The 19,369-nt window shown below is 43.0% G+C and overlaps 1 protein-coding gene across 1 annotated transcript; it reads right to left on the bottom strand.

Annotated features, from left to right (window-relative positions):
• Positions 1-6,699: 6,699 nt before the first annotated feature.
• On the bottom strand, positions 6,700-14,702 carry CLDND1 (claudin domain containing 1). Its single transcript, XM_051779356.1, has 6 exons — positions 14,671-14,702; positions 14,135-14,313; positions 9,845-10,143; positions 8,567-8,674; positions 8,053-8,190; positions 6,700-7,959 (listed from the first exon to the last, which is right to left on the bottom strand). The coding sequence occupies exons 3-6, from the start codon at positions 10,131-10,133 to the stop codon at positions 7,739-7,741; spliced, it is 756 nt and encodes a 251-aa protein (XP_051635316.1). The 5' UTR covers positions 10,134-10,143; positions 14,135-14,313; positions 14,671-14,702; the 3' UTR covers positions 6,700-7,738.
• Between the last annotated feature and the right edge of the window lie 4,667 nt (positions 14,703-19,369).

Here is a 19,369-nt window from a genome sequence, read left to right on the forward strand (position 1 = left end):
GTGCTGTTCACTCCTCTCAGGATATCCCCAGCTATCTACAACTTCAACACACAATGTCAGCTAAGGCTGGACATGGTCAAGTGAAAAACAATTATTTCCTGCATCTTTTATGCATATCCCAAGTTATTACATTCCAGAATAGGAATCTACAGAAAACATTACCTTTATCTGAAATTCAACTTCCTGAATCTTCATTATCAGTGACTTACTTTGTTCACTTACTTCTCATTGCTTTAACTAACCCTCCCAACTTTCTATTGGGTCGGGGAACTTGGAATCTCTGACATCTTTGTTGAAAATCTTCCTTTTCAATGAGAAGACAAAGGTGATCCCATAATTTCTAGGAACCCTAGCAGTTAATCTAAAAATTACTGGCAATAAAGGAAAAACCCAGGCTAAATGTATGATACAGCCTCTGAAAATGGGGGGAGAAGTTCCGCATGTACTGTCCTTACCTATAGATCAGAATCTTTGCACTGTGTATGACGGCACCGTTGCAGTTTTCTTTACTGCTCCATCAGTTGATCCCTATTTCCTTGCCAGCTTGTTGAACAAACAATATCCATATATCAAGAAGTTATCAGCCCTCTACTGGCATCTCCTGGGGTGAAGATGACCTGGAGTAGGGAGCATAACAGAAGCAGACAGCCCACACTGTACCACGCAAATCTGCTACTGCAAATTAAGGTCTTATTTCTCATTGTGTAAACACTGGATGTAGAGAGTTTAAACTGCAAACTGGCAGAGCTAACATCGTCCAGGCCATGTTAAATAGGGTGCCAGTGCTTTAAAGGCATTCATGGCTGGAGCTGCATGCCCTTACCTGTTCCTCCACCTCAGCTTCCAGACGCACCCAACTGGGTGTGTAATGGGGATGTGGACAGATTTAAGATCCTCTGCATAGGGCCCAAAGTGCCCCTGAAGTGAGTAGCTAATTTATTTATTGTGGTAAAAGAAGCTATGAAAGAAAAAGAACAGTGTGGGGAGAATCAGTGCAGGAGCTGGGAGAAGAAAGCAAGGAGACACAGAATGGGGACAAGTCTATCACCTGGATGATGACACTCCTGTCAGCTCACAAAGGTGGCTGAAGGTAAAGCACACTTATCTGCTGCAAAACAGGTTTGACTTCCTCTCCCTGTAAGGCCACACACTTCCTTGTGCTCCCTGCAGGGACAGCCCTGGCTGCCACAGCCTGCATTTCAATCCCTGACCCACAGGAGAATTCACAGAGTTTGGTCCCTTCTGTCCCTCACGTGGCTGATAGAGTTGTCGCTGTTCCCAGGCACATCTGCAGTGGCTCAAGCAGAATGGTGAAGCTGCTCCAGAACCTGGAACTCACTCTCAAGGGCTGCTCATTTCCCACTGCAGCCTGTCCTGCTCACCAGCTCCTGCTGCCTCACCTCACAGTTCAGCGATGGGAAGATGGGGTGACTCTGCCAGCAGCATCTGCTACTGACACCACTCGTGACATCCTCGTCATTTGTGATGGAACTCCAAGACCTTTAGCGAACCCAAGCAGTTCCAGTACTGGGCAGACACTGAGGCTTTACACCGCCACTGCTGTTGTTCTGTGTGGAAGTAAACATCAAAATGCAAATCAAAGCTAGCTGCTTAAATGGGTCACTTCAGTACAGGACAAAAGGGATTTGTTTGCAAAAGAAACTACTGCAACAGCCCCGCAAAACGCTCAGAAAGCAGAGCTGATTTTGTAGTGAAGACAAACCGCACCCCTTTCTCAATCAAAGCAATTTAATGAGGGCTGGAGAAATGACTAAAGTCACTGGGACCACAAAATCACCCACACAAGCAGTTTGTTTAAATTAGGGAATTAGCCGTGGGTGAGGACGGTCCAGTGCAGGACTGAGACCCAGAAAGGATTTGGAGAGGCTGTGAAACCAGTTCTCCAGCATCTGCTATCAAAATCACCAGCAGGCAGGAAGGCTCTGTCGCAGTTGAGACATCACAGAAAATTAGCACTGGCTCTGCCACTCCAGCACACTCCTGATCTCACCCAGCCAGTGCTCCAAAACACACCAGCCTGGTGATTAACTGGTGGATTCAATCAACAATGAAATCAACATCACTGTAAGCACTTCAGGTGGTCAGCTTTGGTGCTCTCAGTGTGTTTGTCACAGGCAAATCCTCTGAAAATGAGGGAAGTTCTCAGTGAATTTACATGGAAACCACAAAATGTAAAAAGGTATTGTCACGGTGACTGGTGACTTGGCCAACAGTGTCAGCTACCTGGCTCTGTAGAGAAATCTCCCAAAAAAATCAAATTAGCTAAAGGTACAAGCTGTACTTGGCCTCCGAGGAAGGAAAAAAAATCATAATTCACTGCAGTGCTGATTCTGTTGCTCAGTCCAAGAGTACCTACACTGATGGCACACTGCAGTTGGACAGTGCTGGGAAAGGCTCCAAATCACACTCGCCTGACACAGAGCGAAGGACACTCAATACTAACAGAGCTAATGCAACTCTCCACAGCTGAGCTGCCACGGGCAGGCATCCTCTTTGCAAACATCAATCTAAAAAATATAATATTCTAAAATCTTTTAATGTAAGAGACACTTCAAAAGAGGCAAATGAAAGATGTGAGAAAGCTGAAAAAAACCCCAACTTTTTTTAGGAGAATTCTGATTAAGTAATAATTAACTTTCATTAAACAAAAGATTCTAGTTTTCTTGAAGATTTCCAATCTTCATCTCAGAAAATCCCAGGCTACAGAGATGCTTGAATCCTCTGCAAAAGTCATCTTCACCTTTGTCTGTACACAGAAAGCATGGAGCAGACACATCTGACAATCATTGCTCTAATCTGATCAATAAATAAAAATACTGGTTATTTTTAAAAGGGGAGACTTTAGAAGGAAGGAGGAGACAGAGGAGTGGGACACATTAATACTTCCAGATTTTTTTCAGTGCTCATCATCTGTATAAAGATTTGGCAAGTATTAGTAGGCAGACAGGCGCTTGCTAAGTGTTGATTTTGCACATGCCTGCTATTGCCATATCCAGATACCTACATAGTCTTCCAATGACAGAGTATCCACCCTTCCACTGTCATATATCTGAACTGCAACTTGAACAAAGGCTTCATTTTGCACTCTGTAGTCCTGAAAGCTGCAGTTTAAAAATATAGGGCAATATTCTACAGCAATTGAAGAGTTAGCAGTAAACATGCAAAGTTTTGATCCTTTCCTATTAGAAACCAGGTTATAAAGAAGTAGCACAAACTCCAGCTATTCCTGAGGAAATGGAGAAAAAAAAAAAGCAGCTTCAAGATGTTATCCTCTCAGTTGAGACACACAATCCACTTGAGCAGGAAATACACACAGATGGGGTGGACAATCAGTCCCAGACGTACCGATGACAAGCTGCTGACATTTCAGAATTTCCCTTTGAATAGCAGGTACTGGCTGAATACACAGCAAGGCTAGAGCGTAGAGAAAGAGCTTTTCCGAAGTCATTGCCTTGAATCACTGAATAGCAGCACTGCAGGAGACTGACTTCCAGCTGGTACATAACTTGGTGCCAACAGTAAGTGACAAAGAACAGAAAAAAACAAACAAAAACCCCCCCAACAATGCAAACACCTTTCTCAAAAACCACTTCAGATCATTTTAGATCTGGAGAGATTCATTATTACCAAAGCAAGAAGACTGCAACAGATCTGGCTGGGAAGGCCCACCTGGCCAGCACATGGTCCAGAAGGAAAACTACTTCAACACACAGTTTCTGCCAGGTCGATTTAGAAGGGCCCCTTGAGTCATCTAGCAATCTCCTATTACTTGCACCCACAACATATTATTCCTTTTTGAAGTGGCAAACTGTCTCCTTTACACAACAAAGCAACTTTTGGTGTCTGCTCTTTGTTGCTTCTTTATTAAAGGAAATGGGATGGACCATTCTCCTGTTTTCAGTGATCTCTCCTCTAATACAAGCAGGAGCTGTCCTTACAATCACAATAATAAAACCCCTCTTTGCAGCTTCATTGACCAGTCCCTTCTCAGAATGGTTTGGAGCAGGGGGAGAGAACAGGGAAAACATCGACTTGAGGAAAAGAATAAGAGGCTGCTACCTAAACTAAAAACTTAATTGCTCTGTGCAGCTTACTGCTAGTCCTGCTTTCCCAGAGGTTTCACAGTGTCATCAGCAAAACAAACCCAGGCCTGTGAAGAAGGACAGTGTCATATAAAGGCATGTTTGAAAGGCAAATGCAGCTTGCTCACCTCAGATTTGGGGGACAGGACCTTTATGAGCTTCTCATAAGCACAAGAGGAGAATTCACCCACTTTCTTATGCTGCCACTGTGACGGTGCTGTGAGTGGGGAGGAAGGTACCTGTGGTGAAGGAGCAGCAGCTGGCCCTTGCTATGCTACTCAGTATCACGCAGGGAATTCACGCTGGAGTCCTGGGAGTTTGCTCCCATGCAGTGCCAAGAGTCCTCAGTTCTCACACTTAGAATCTGACTGGATTCCTCCTCCTCCTCTTTTGCTTCTCCTTTTCCTTTGATATGCCTTCTCTTCACTTTCACTGGCCCATACAAGAATGTTACAGATGTGTGCCTTTTTCTCTGTGATCGCATACACACAAGAACATCCCTTTTTTTCACCCGTTTTCATATAACTGCATATATCTGCCTCATCCCTATTTTCATATGACTGTATATCTGCCTCATCCCTATCTCCAGCACTGAACCAGTATCAGTAAACATCTCACATGGTCAGACCACAAAATACCAAGGAACACAAATCAGCCTTTGATCTCACCACTTTCTTCCCCAGTGGTAGCACTTGTGCCTGCATTTGCACATATGTATGTGACCACAAACATATACACACAGCTCAAGATCCTCTTGAATGCAGCCTCTGAACCTGGCATGAGGCTCTGACAGTGGGAAGGGCCTGTGCCACTGGGTCAAGAGCTCAATCATTATCTGTTAGTGTGCTTAATCATCTCTCTTCTACAGAATTACTCTGTCCTCGGTATCTCCTCTGACATCTCCTCGCTGTTCTGTCCTCCAACACCATTTACTGGACCCAAGCCAGCAGTCTAAGAACTCTTCTTGCTCCCTTTACACCCAGAGCAAAGCACATGGGTACAAAGGAAAATACTGATACACAGATCCACCATCCCAGAAAACAGACCAGCCTCCTATCTAGGTGAAATGTGCCTCTCACCAAGATCCACTCTGATGAAGAAATCTTTACACAAGAGTGAAACAGAAAAAAAACCACCAGACCTGAAAGGTGACCCTCTTTTTAGTTAAAATGGTCCAAACTAAGGCTCAATTAAAGCCTCTTCATTTCTGGGAAGAAAGAAACAGAAACATTTATCTTAGGCACAGACACAAGCAGGCAATCTTGGTTTTGCTGATACTTAAAATGATCAAGAAAGGATTGACAGCATCTCTAACATTCCCTTTTCTCCCCATAGTAATCCTTCTTTTGGAAACAAGAAAGTTAGCATTTGAAAACTGAGATTTACAATTCAGAAAAATAAGCATCTGATACAAGAAGAGAGAACGAGGGCACAGGATTTCCATTGCTCAGATCAAAATCACTCAATACGATTATTCTGCCAGCTCCTGAAAAAAAGACAAAACCCCACAAACCGTATTAGATAAAAACATCAGCAGTGTTTCCTCTCCAACTGCAGAATAACAACTCCAGTCCCTTTGACCCAAGCTGAGGTTTGCATGCCCTAGTAATTCTGGCACATGAGGAAAACCAGCAGTTAGGCCTTATCTAAATCAGAGATAATTACACTGAAAAAGCACCATATCAGTACAGATCAGCAGCACAGATTTTCATTTACTCTCAGTTACAGCACAAAAGTATCACATCCCCTCTCACAATGTTACACCTGGCTCAGGCATTGCAGAGAGGGAAAGAAGCTGCTTAAGGAGGAAAAGTGAAAAATTGCTCCAAACCAGGATAAAGAGGATTATCTTGAATGGCCTGCCACTGCTTTTTCAGTTATCTTTGTTTTCATCATCATCCTTGTTTTACTTTGTAAAGATTCCAATGATGATAACAAAAGAAGTAGGTTGATTCCTATCACACACTTCAGGAAAAAAAAAAAAGATACAAGCAGATATACCTGATCTTCAAGGAAATCATGACAAGGGCTGTTTGCTGACCCAGCAAACACAGCCTGGGTAGAAACATTTACTGCAAAAAAAAAGAAAAAAGGCACAAAACAAAACAGAAAAACAGCCATGAGATAAAAGTGCCTGTATCTGTGTCACTGTCATCAAAGTGTCTCACAGAATCCTTGCCATAACAGACTTACTCTTTTTGTCAGGATTTATTTCTCAGGATTTATTTCTCCTAACACATACTTCTTATATTAAGCATGGAGTAAGGAAACGAGGAGTTAAGGCCTCAGAATTAAACAGTTTAGTCTTGGAACATTGTTTTCTCGATATGACACATCACCCAGTCTGGCTAGAGTTGCAGTAATTTAGAAGAAATATGTGCAGTTGTGAACTAATTAGAATTTATGGGGTGTTGTGCCCCCCAGTGATGAGGAGAAGAAAATTTAAAATTAATAGAAGCCCAAATCTAATATCTTTGTTTCTGGTGACATTTCCCTTAAAACAGAGAGTTATCTACACATTGGCTTTACTTTCCCCAGGCACAATTCATTTTAGATCATTCCCTACCTTCCCATTAGATTCACGCAACGCTGAAAATTTCTGGTTTTTTAGTTTTTATTATTTCATTTAAACATTAGGTTTTGGGCAAGATAGGAAAAGAGCAGCACCTTTTAAAAAAAACCTGATGTGTGTTATATAGGACAAACAGGTGAGATTTAAAAAAAGTTAAGTTTATATATGTACATATACACACATACACTAAACCAAATTAAAACCAAAAAAACTTGTGAGGAGGTCATTTTCAACAGGAGAGAAGAAAGCCTTATTTCACAGCAAGCAAAAGCACCACAAGTTAAGATTAGAGTGCACAATCACATGTAGTGCAGATACCAAACTAGCCTGGGTCCTGGAAGCAGTGTAGCTAGAGCAGCACAGAGCTCCACGAGGGCCGTCTTATTCCACTCCTTGGCAGAAGCAAGTGCAGAGCCTGCACTCAGGAGGGTGTGCTTTGCAGGCACTCCCACAGCTGCCTGCTCTGCCTCCATCAGTTTTGGCAGACACCACAAGATGTAGCAAACCAGTGAGAACAGGAGACCCAGAGCTAAGCTACAGACTGACTTAGCTACAGTATTTCCGTAAAGGAGGTTTCTGAGTTCCCCCATGTCTCTTGGGTGCTCCCTTGTAGGTACTGCCCCCGCTTGGGTCACACAGCAGACAGCTCCTGATTATTTATTATTTGTGCACTGAAGTGCCCATTCTTGCCTACTTGCACCCTTTCCTATCTCTCTTTCACCCCACAACACCACTTCTATTTCCTCCAGGCTGACAGGGTAATAAAATTAGGAAGGGGCATGTACACCTAACTAAGGGGAATTGTCAACAACCAATGAAGCTTAAAAAATAATAGCAATTCTTAAAAAAACCCAATTAAAAAACCTGTCCAAGTTCTGCAGACTTCTGGTAGAGTTTGGTAATTTAGCCCAGAGGTCTTTGTCTTCAGGGCCCACAGGCTAAATTGTCTCCACTGGCAAGAAGCATGCAGTACACGATAAAATTCTGACTAAAAGAAAAAAGTAGTACAGGTTGGGAGGAGAGGAGGCTCTAACATGGAAACCCCAAAGTGCGGCAGCAGCACTTATGCTACCCGGTAGGCTTTCAAGAGGGTGAACTCCTTCCTGTTGGTGCGAGCTGCCCAGATGAAAAGAGCAGCTGCCATGAACTGCAAAGGTGCCGACACACAGGCGAGGCAGAAGGACCAGCCAAATTCACCCCTCACGTCATCAGGCAGAGGCAGCTTCTTGTGGAGCAGCTCAATCCCGGCTACGTAGCAGCCAACGAGGCCCAGCGTACAAAGCCCTGGGGAAGGAAGCGGCAAAGCACAATGAGCTCACCCCTGCAGTGCTCTGGTGGGCACAGTGAGCCTTGGGAGGAGGATGGCAGGACAACTACCTGCTAGGAAATGCAGGACTCCAGTGGCAATGGCTGGGTAAAGGCTGCGACAGGCACAGGCACAGAGCCCAATCAGAGCCCCAAAGCACATGAGGCCAATGCTGACAAAGGGCAGGAGAAACTGCAGTCGCCAGAGATCTGAAAGAAACACACAGGACAAGTTTGCTGAAGATGTGCTAGAAACTGATCTTCTCCCACCATCTTACATTGCCTTCTACCCATGCTGCTGCTTCTTCACGAGATATTCTACATTCATAGCTAAAAAGGACCAAAGGCTCCACTGAAGTAGAAATAACTTAATTTGTTAACTCCCAAGTTCCTGTACTGCATTCATGGGCAAAGCCTTTGCTAACACATCTACATTTTCCTTTCAAACTTTGATCTACTGCCTGTGCTACTGTAAAAAATAAATGCAGAGCAAGACACAGCAGCTTTCCTTACTAGTGACTGTATTTGAGAAGCATCTTTTTTTTTTATCCTACTTGTTTATCTGCCAGAAGTGAAAGACACTTACAAGTCCGATTCAAATCTGTGCCACTATTGTGATTTCCAGGCTCAATGTACTTTTCCATAAACTGATCAGAGAGGGAAAAACTGATGCAGTTTGTAGTCATGTCGTTTTCTGGGAGGGAAAAAAGAAAAAGTTACTATTAAGTGTCTTCCCTTCCCTCTCCCCCCACCTTTCAAATCCTCCTTTCCCAATCATTTGAGCTGGGAAGCTCTTGAAGAGTTCTATTGAGAGAAAAAAATTATGTCTCAAAACAGATCTGTAGATGCCTTACTATGATGTAGTTAGCATTCAAACATGCAGCATCTTCAGGCTTACCTGGGTTACCCACAAAACTGTTCCATGCTTGACAGATTGGGAAAGAAATGTGGCATATGATGCTCAACTATGCTGCCACATATTCTTGTGCTCAGAGTCCCTTAAATAAGCTGTGCTTATCTCCATGTGCAGAATATAGTCTCATACTAAATATTTAATTCAAAAATAGGATAGAAAGAACTATTTAAAGAACAGGAAATATTTACTTCTTTACACTAAGTTTCTCCCTTTTTACATCTCGGTTAGATTTTGCTTTGAGAATACTATTGAGCAAAGCTTGTTTAAATGTCTTCCAAAATAAGTATTTTCATGAGAGGAAAAAAAAAAAGAATTTCACGTTTTTTCTTTAGAAAATGTTGTTGAAGGTACATTTTTAAGAGGGTTCAAAATACAGGGCTTCACACACACAAAATAAGTACACAAAATCTACTTTGAAGCAATTAAAATAAAATTGTTTACCACACCTATTTCCCCCAACCATTGTGAAAAATATTACTAGTATTTCAGTCTGTATCCACTCATATCTAAAATGTGCTGATGCAATGGTAGGATATTTGTGACACGCAAACAAAGTGAATGACTAGCTAAAGGAGTGAGTTCCTCCTTGACAAAGTGGTATCTTTATTCCACTGCTGGATCCCAGGATCTCTCCTAAAAAGACAGTGACTGGTACAGCAGCTGTAACTGTATCCTAAGCTGGACAGCTGATGCAAAATAAAAATCAAGCCGTGTAAGACTAAATTTAGATCAAGTATGATGTGTCAAATCCAGAATCTGCAGTAGCGACAGCCACAGACCATTTTGCCTGTTGCTCCTTTAAAAATCTGGACTGTCTTTATTAAACAAACAAACAAACAAAACATAAGCTAGCCTTCTGGAGGAATAAAGTGGCACAAATACGTTCTGAGGAAGTTAGCACATACCACCCCAGGCAAGCTAGGGAAGTGTTAATTGCTCTGGAGATACCTGGTGGGCTGTACCAGTGAGAGTTTTTGGGTACAGTGATGCACCTCCGCCACAGTCCAACCGTGCCGTTGCACCGGAAGAGCGCATCTGTGTAGGTCTTCTCATCTGCATCTTTGCTGAAAAACTCCTCCCAGATGCTTCTACCAGCTTCACTAACATTCTCAGCTGGGGACAGGGTGTGGTATTCGTACCAGAAGTCGGTGCCAATGGAAGCTGCCATGTAGATGGTGGAGATGAGGCTGAGCACACAGGCGATCACCAGTGCTGTGGCAAACCGGTTATCCATCATGGCGCCCTTCCTGTGGCACGGGAAGAGAGTGACAAGTGAGCAACTCTTCTGATGGCACATATAAAGTTATCTTAGCTGGGTCAAACTCATCGCATCATCCCTCTTTTATGCAATGTCCTGTCAGGATACCCATGTCTTCCTCTTCCAACATGCTGGAATCAAAGAACACTGAGCAAATCTACAGTACTGGCCAGCACACATCGGATCTGCGAGTTCAAAGTATGGATAATATCCCAGAGAGTGTGCTCTCCAGCCACACTGCACTAGTGGCTCTCTCTGAAAGAGCGACTGACAGAGCAACACCAACTCCATCCCCAAAGCAGATGGCACAGCTCGCTGCCATTTGTGATCCTGATTGTAAGGAACGTCAGAGAATCCATCCACAGTGTCCCGGCAGAAGACTTATCTTTCCTTAGGCGATTACCAAGGGTAGAAGTTATTTTTAGCCTGCCACCCCATACGGCTTTCACAGCTTGTGTTTACAGCAAAGATAAGAACCACAGGCATGCCAAAAAAGCTCTTCCAGACTGTTCACTAGAGCCAGCCATGCCAAAGCACTGGAATGCCTTTAGGGAAGCAGAGAAATGCATCCAGGCACTAGAGACAGAACATGAAGGAAGAACTGAAAGACAGATTCGAAGTTATGGTAAATGGTGCACTAATGCCACAATACATATTGTGATGTTTCTGAAGAACTACAGCAATGCAGGAGGGTGCCCTGCTCCATGGGAATAAGGTGATAAAACTGAAAGGTCTCCATATGCTCCCACAAGGACTTTGCTCTGCCTCCTTCTATTAGGGGTCATTCATGCCCTCCTTTGCAGGGCTGTGTTCACAAACAGCATGGATTCAGGGTGAAAGGAGGCATGGGAAAATACAAATACCACACACTTATGACAATATTGTGACTTTAATGAGCAAGTGATTGGTAACACATGAAATGTTTTGCAGATAATGCAATGCACCAGACGAATCCTCTCAGATGCCTGTTGTTCTCATGCAATTTCTGGGCTTGATTAAATTTATGGATTACTATGAATCAGGCTTGATGCACTAGCCAGAAGGGGAAAAAAAAAAATCAATGGAAGCTAACTCGGCAGCTAGGCCGGTGGCAGGAGCTACTATCTAATCAGCTCTTGTCTATTGCTTGCTCTACCTCCCTTCTCCCACATACTTTGATCAAAATATTTTGGTCTAGTTTCTTTTCAAGTGACTGAACCGCAAGTGGAAACAGCAAGTGCCTTAAAACCCAACATTCTCAAGGAAAGACGCCAGTGCTCAAGTCAGACCTGCCAGTAAGAAATTCTGAACTAAGAAACGAGGTGCAAATTAAAACAGGGAGTTTCAAAGGCATCAGTGTTTGCTGTTAACAATACCATTCTTTTTCTTTTTCCTTCCATCTGCTCCTCTATTTATCTGAAACCGGCTAACAAGGAGAAATTATGTGTACCCATATCATTCCCTATGCTTCATTTGCATATTAAATGAGGCACACTCTTTGTAATATCCATCTTTGAATTGCATCCTTAGCAACAAGCACGAATAGAACTGATTTTTGGTGAACTGACAAGAAGCACCCATTTAAAATACTGCAAAGTTTGCATACCACAACTGCACTTAAATAATAATCCACAAGCTGTGAACTTTTATAAGCTAACTTAAATACTGAGAGGAAGAACACATCGTATCCAGGCTTATTTATCCAGAAAACACACAATCAAGACCAGACTTGGAAGCAAATTCTCTGTGCAGTGTTTAATTCTTGGTTACGTACTTCCATTCTCTTCTGATATCCCAGCATCTAGCTCAAGGAACACAGGGTGTGGGATAAGCAGGACAGGGAGAGAGCACGTTGCTGCATAGATCTGGCCTCACCAGTCACCTGCCACTGAATTTACTGAGGGATCCCCTCCCCTTCACAAACATCTCACGAAGCAAACAGGGCATGTGGCACCTCCACGGCCAAAGCTCCTGCCCAGCCGAGCTCAGAGCTGAGCAGATTCTCCAGGAACTAACTCTCACAGCAAGCAGCAGAACAGGCTGGTGAGCAGGCTGGTCTGGATTTTCCACTCCATTGCAGTCACATTCACTGCAAGAGGAACCCTCTGCAACAGACTCCTCTCTTTAGAAAGTGCTCTCTCTGGGTGGAAGGATCACAAGAACCTACAAGCTCCATCCTCGGAGTGGTGTCTAATGAAAAAGAACCTAAACAGGACATTACTGGGCCACTGATCTGCTGTCACTGCCTCTCAACACAAATGCTTATAATAACAAATGCTCAATAAATGCTTATAATAACAAAGCCCTATCAACTTTGTGCCTAACATACAGAAAGAAAAGAACTGACTCAAAAATCTTACTTTCAGATACAAATCCCTGCTGCCGGGTGCAGAACACTGCTGCTGGAAATGCCCCCATCAGACCACCATTAAAACACGACCACATCCTTCTGACCAGCCTCCTCTGTGCTGGTATACTGTGGACTTGGCAGAGCTGATGCCAGTTGGCAACCAAGAACAGATCATAAGCAAAATGAAGGGTTAATCACCAAACAGTAAATTAAAGCACTGCCCAGTGTTCATTAGTCACTTGCTCAAAGGGATGTGGCAATCTACTGACGTTCAATCCCTGTAATGTAACTCCAGGCACAGGCAGAGAGCAGCTAATGGGGCTACAGACCCCAAAATCTAGTGGGTGGCTTCGTGTGGCATTTGTCCCAAAAAACACATGCAGATTTTCAGTATGGACAAGACAGTGCAAAGGCATGAGCACACCCCCAATTCCTTACAACAAAGGTCCCCTCAATGCTTCTGCCTAACATTTCAACTGCTTACAGAAAAGATTAAGAACTCCACAACACTTCAGGCAAATTTTGAACTAGTTTTTCCTGCCACAGTCTATGTAGCAGACTTGACTACCCTGCCCATTCACTGTGTATATCCAATGCATCTTCATGTACAGCAGACACATTCCCACTTAAATGAAGTGTCCTTTTAAAAGGCAGAACCCTCTGCCCAGCCCCAGGCAGAGCTCAATGGCAGTCGCAAGCACAGTCAGTAAGAAATAGTTACCAGAGAAGACCATGAAGAAGGACACTGCACGTTCACAGGATTATGCCACACTTTGCAAAAGGTTCTGTACAGAACAATGTGTAGGTGGTGCTTTGGAATAAACTTACTTACGAAAAAATAACATTACTGCCAAAGATGACATGAATTATAAAGACATAAAGGTTGATTACAAATAAAAATATTTTGTCTTTACAGGCTGTCAGCAAGACCCTTCATTGTTTTACAGAAGGTTTGTTCATATAGCACTGCCAGCACATTTTACTCTAACAGCAGAGGCTATTTCAAACAAGTCATGGCTGCAACTAAGCTATGCAACGAATCTAAGACAACATAAGGCAGTTGTAAACAGGCAGAAGTGCTTCACATGATATCGTAACTATTAAAGAAGCAAGACGTAAAAATTGTAAAAGTCCACCTCACAAAGAGAAGGCAAAGGCCAAACCGGCAGCAACATTCAAAGGAATGACTGGATGCACGCACTTCAGGGGGGGGGAACAAAGGGGGCAAGTCAGTAGAGCTGAAAGAGAAAAAATATGGAACAGAACGAAAACAAGTATTCTGGCAAAAAATCAACTTAAGACTGAAGAATGGACAGCTTTTGTAAGAAGCTACTGTACCATGGCAGAAGGGAATACAAAAACATGAGGATTTTTATCTTGTTACTGTGGCCACTCCTTTCAGCCAACAGTGGGCCACCACATTCAAAAATCTCCTGTTACGTGACATCACCAAAGAGGGAGGCTGCGTCCACTGGCATTCTCTCGGGAAACATGCTTGCAATCTGACTGCTCTTTAGGAAAAGGGATTAGGGAGAAGGCCTACAAGAAGGTGTAAATACGGTGAGAGGGCTGGTAACAGCACCGAACAGGATCATCCTTTTCATATGGGCAACGGAAGGTTAGGAAAGATTGCTACCAAACACTTTTTTACCTTCGGCGGTCCTCAGGAATCCCTCAGGACACGCAGCTCCAATGATTCCAGGTGGCTTCAGAGGCAAAGCGTTGGTTGTAACCTGTGGCCAGCAGAGAGCACGAAACGCAAACTTCCCTTCTGCCCCGACTGTGCCATTCATTCAGCTCCTTCCACGCCACCAGCTCACAACAAGTGATCTAGAAGCAGAGAGCAAACCGAATGGTTTGGAGACAATTACTTAACTCCGAAATTACTTAACGGACACCTCTCAGTGCTATTCATTAAGGAAAAAAATATGAAGGGGAGGGAAAAATGACTCGAAAAGATCTAGGGTTTTTCACCACCTGCTGCACCAGGGCCAGCCCAGCGCGGGGCCGAGCTGGCCGGGCATCTCCACTGGGCGCGACCACCCCGGGGGCTCGGGCCTCACAGGCGACAGCCCCGCGCGGGGGGGCGGCAGCCGCCGGCTGGCAGCCAACGCGAGGGAAGCGCCCCGATCCCCGACCCCTCTGCCCCGTCCCACCGCCAGGAACAGCCCCGCTCCCAGAACCCACCGTCCGCCGCCGCCGCCGCCGCCTCCGCCTCGCACCCCCGGCCCGGCCCAGCCCGGCCCCGCTTCCGCCCGCCACGCCCGCCCGCCCGCGCGGGGCACCCTGGGCCATGTAGTTCTGCCGCCCCCTTCCGGAGGTGCCGGGCGGCGGCTCCACCACCGCGCCCGGCAGCCCATTCCCGCATCCAGCCCCTTTTCTGTGGAGGAATTCCTCCTCGTGTCCGTCCTAAACCTCTCCAGGTGCAGCCTGGGGCTGTGTCTTCTTGTTCTGTCGCTAGTTACCTGGGAGAAGAGGTCGACCCCCACCTGGCTACAACCTCCTTTCTATTTATTTCTATTTTGCTTGAGTGCTTGTAAAAAATGGAAGGACTTGGGAAAACACCAAGTAAAGAAAAAAAAAGAAATTCAGTAAAAATTGCAAAAATTTGTCAACACTGGTTCCACACCCCAAACTGGACATTTCCCTGGTACATGAACCCACTCGAATTGCAAGAGTTTAACAACTCCCCTGGCCGAGAGATCACCCCACCCAGTTTAGATTTTACAAACCACCAAACTAGCAAACAAATACTCAGAAAAAAACAGAAATATCCCAGGTTTTCACGCCACTGAGGACCTTCTGGGGAATTATCCCAACCAACTCCTCCATCGGAACAGCGAGGAAGTGTTTTTGAAACAATGTAAGAAGTTAGAATGGCAAAGGTGAAAGTGGTGATAGAAGAAACTTCTCTGACTTGGTGCAAAAAAAGATTTTTTAATTAAAAAAAAGTACTAGAAGTAATATTATACTAACGAAACCTCTGTCTATACACCCCACCTTTCCAGACCAAGGAACAGACTGTCTCACCAACACCTCATGATGTAACTGTCTGCAAGGATGTATTTTGGGGTCTGACTGGGGTTTATTCTAGACTCCAAAATACTTACCGTCTTTATAGAGGGCCTGGAAGAAAGCAGAGCATTGTTGATAAACCTCACAGATGACACAAGGCCTGAGGGATGGGTAAATAATGACATGGAGAGGGCACTGGTACAGGGTGACCTGATCATTTCGCAGCTGGGGCAAGCAAACATGCGTTTCAATAAGGTCAGCGATGAGCTCATTAATTTAAAAGCAACGACTGGAGGCTCACTGACATGAGACTTTATCCTGGGAAGCACAAAATGAAAAGGAAAAATGTTGGTGAATTACCAACTGCCAAGATAGTGCTGTGGCCAAAAACCCCCTAACTTTCCTGCAAACTCAGATGTATAAACTGAGAAATAACAGGGAGGAAAGAAGTTGTATCACATCTGGAGTTGCTGGTGGGTGCTGAAATAGCATGTCTACTTTTAACATGTTGATACAGTAGAGATAAACCTAAAAAGGTATGTGAAAATCACTGAGCAATTAGAAAACCTCTCTCAATGAAATATATCACAAAAGGTCAGTCAATTTAATTTATAGAAGAGAAGTTTATTTACGGAGTTAATTTATTGAACTAAGGAGTTGCAACACCATAAAATACATGTAAAGGGAATAGGGAAGAAAAAAATCAGTAGCAATTCTTTCTGTATACCTGACAAAACGATCAGAGATTGAAGCTAGAAAATGTTAAAAGGAAAAAACAAAACCTGTCTGTATTCTAAGCCATAGGATAATTGGAACCATTTACTGTAAATCACGGTGAATTATCTAACATTGGCAAGTCTACAGGTTTTTCTCCTAAACGATCTAATTTTGTAAAAATGAGAATCAATTCTGGAAAATTTTGTAGCCATTGCTATTTTTGTTATTAAATTAAATTACAGTGGCCTCTTCTTTTTCATAATCTGCCCTGATCTATATGAATTGTGCAGCTGCTCAGAAACATCCAGAGGGAAGAGATGTGTTTTCATTTTCATTTTATTTATTTAAATTCAAATAATCCCTCCAGATTTCACTTGGGTTATTTTTTTTTCTGGAAAAATACCCTCCCGTATTTTATGAGTAACCCAATAAAAACATTACAAATGAACGCACAGGGTCATTCCTTGCCAACAACAATCTTTTTTCTCTTTTTTTCACACTACTTCAGTTTGCCTCAGCAGAACCATTGGCCAATCAGTTTAGTCACAGAACAGGATCATTTGGGAAGGTTATAAAAGTAAAAGTTTGCTTTAGTGTGCAGAAACAGTGGTAGTTTGCACAGGAAAGTGTGAAAAGAATAATGCTGAGGGCTATAGCTTAAATGTTGTTCCTGCTTTTGGTAAAAGTGAAGTTTCTTCGATAGAAGACCTGGATCATGTGCATTAGTAAGTCCTCAGGCAGTGACAGACAGTTTAACATCAGAGTGCTGCAAGGAAGACAAACAAACCCCCAGTATGTTGCAAAAAAACCCAAACTGTTTAGTACAAAATTTTTGTCATTTTTCTTCTCACAGTCTAAGGAAATAAGTAAGTATTTGTAGGAGGTGGCACCATCTGTATTAAAAGAAGCTGATATAGGATGAGAAGAGAAAAAAACCCTTCATATACCACATTCACTTCAGGAGGTACTGATTCGGATCTGAAAAAGGTGTTCAAAAGTCTGTCTTTTTTCTAATGCTTCTTGTTAATTTACAAGATACTGCATCTCTCAACAAATATGCTTTCTGTAATAACAAAAAGGGCAGTTTTAGTTTTTGTGTTTTAGGTACTTAGCCAGAGGGAGCAGAAAATCCCATGGATTCGTCTCAGACTTCCTTATACAGTTTCTGCCTTCTTTATTTTTCCTACTGTGGCACAGAACACAGTAGGATAAGAAAATCCTACTATAATTATAATTTTCACAGAGAGAAGATCTTCTAGATGCACTTCCTACAAATACTATGAATAGCAGTGGTGCATTTTAATTATACTCACTTACGTCCATGCTCTGCAAACCTTTTTATCATGCACCCCATCCGTAAAAACTTTGTCAGCAGGCACCCCTCTAATATGTATATATTTTTTTAGAATTATATAAATGTACTACTGTACCAATAGATTATGTACATTATAAAACATATAGAAAAATATAAATTAAAAAATGATGAGATAATAAATATTTCAAAATTAAGTGCACAAAAAATATCTTCTTCCTGCACTGCATTTTGTAGACCACTACTCTCAGCATGGAACTATTTCAACCCATCGCAATACGTTGTGTCAATGGCCATGATTTTACCTGAATTGGTTCCAGCCTCTCCTCTTTGTTGAGGGGTGAATCTTCTGTTCGTTATCATTCACTGGTCACCTCTGAGCCTGCCTTCAACTTGGTTATGGCATAGTAGGGCAGTTTCAGCCAATTTAGTGTGTTTTTTGGATTGTTTTTTTAATTAGGACTGCAAATCTCTATTCCTTACATATTTTTTAAGCACAATCATTTAGAAACTACTACACTTTCTTTTACAGCCAAATGAATCTCTTTCCTTCTCAGCATTTATCATCATTAATAATTTACAGACTCACAGCTTATTTTATCGAGATGCCTGTACTTGTATAAATGTGCATATACAAACTGGAATAAGACTACATTTGAACTATCAGTAAGTAAAACAGAGAATGTAAAAGAAAAAAAGGAACCACAAAAAACAAACTCACACCTCGCTACCTGAAATGCTTCAGTTGCAGAAATTTGTAAGGGGGAGGTGGTGTGTGTAACAAACTAAACCAACAGTTCTGCATACTTCCTGTGCTGATGGTTCTGCTGCACAGCTCTTTTACGGATTTTGTCACAAAAATAAGTGGCTACCTGCCTGCAATACATGTATGGCAAACTCTACAGAACTGCGAACAACAACATGAAATCTTTTCCCTTGCTACTGTTGGAAGCACCTCAGCACTTCCTATGAGGAAGATTTAAGGAATGGTCCAGATACTGCCGTGACAAATTTCACAGGTGCATTTGAGAAAGGCAGGACCATAGTAGACCAATGCTCTTTAAAGCAGAACTGGCCAAATTCGAGGCCATGATCCCAGGAGCTGCTCTGAGTGTCTGGTTACAGAAGCTTTAGGTTCACTCTCAGGTTCAAAACTAATCAGCACCCGGCGGCTGCATTTTTTCAGACCTGTGTCAAGGGCTGGACAAGATGGGTATCCCAAATGGAAGAACATCACCCAAGCCAAGCCAGTAGCTGTTTTCTTCAGCAGAGAATTTGGTTCAGGAAAAGGGTTTACGCATCTGGCAAAGTCTGTGAGGAAAAAAATTCTGTGGAAATCTAGAAGAGCGAGGAGAGGATGGAGGCTTTCTCTTGATGATAAAACATCTCACCACATCACTTGGATCTTTGCACATTACGTGCTGACCTTCCTGAAGAGTGTTATGAGGGGAATTTCAATGTACTCAGTATTTTTGAGAGCTTGGCTCTGCCTCAGGGAAGTGAGCTCTGGGAAGAGTAAGACCCTACGTGATGCCCTCAGTGAATCAATATCACAGACTGTAGGATTCAGCTGATCTTCTACTCTAGTACTAATACAAAGAGAATGCATCTATTTCCCAGGGCTCCTGGGAAGAAAAAGCCTGAAACACATTCCTTGAAGTAGAAAAAAGCAAAGATGACACAAAACTCACCTCTGCACTGAATCTATCAAACATAATTTCTGTGAACTGTGAGCTACTCCGGCACTTTCACACAAGTCTTGTCTGGAAACTCGCTATATCTTTTGTAATCTTCAGATGGTGAGAAGATGAATTTTAGCCTGTGCTTTCTTACAGGTTTACA

This window comes from Manacus candei, unplaced genomic scaffold (assembly GCF_025592945.1).
Source record: "Manacus candei isolate 608988 ecotype Guabito, Panama unplaced genomic scaffold, ASM2559294v1 h1tg000014l, whole genome shotgun sequence".
NCBI classification, from domain to species: domain Eukaryota; kingdom Metazoa; phylum Chordata; class Aves; order Passeriformes; family Pipridae; genus Manacus; species Manacus candei.

Bases quoted from the DNA above. Each gene is read 5' to 3' on its own strand.
- CLDND1 (XM_051779356.1), bottom strand. From the start codon at position 10,133: ATGATGGATAACCGGTTTGCCACAGCACTGGTGATCGCCTGTGTGCTC. The intron at 8,675-9,844 runs GTATCTCCAGAG...TTTCCCTCCCAG, and splicing joins TCACTGGTACAGCCCACCAG to AAAACGACATGACTACAAAC. The intron at 8,191-8,566 runs GTAAGTGTCTTT...TGTTTCTTTCAG, and splicing joins CACAGATTTGAATCGGACTT to ATCTCTGGCGACTGCAGTTT.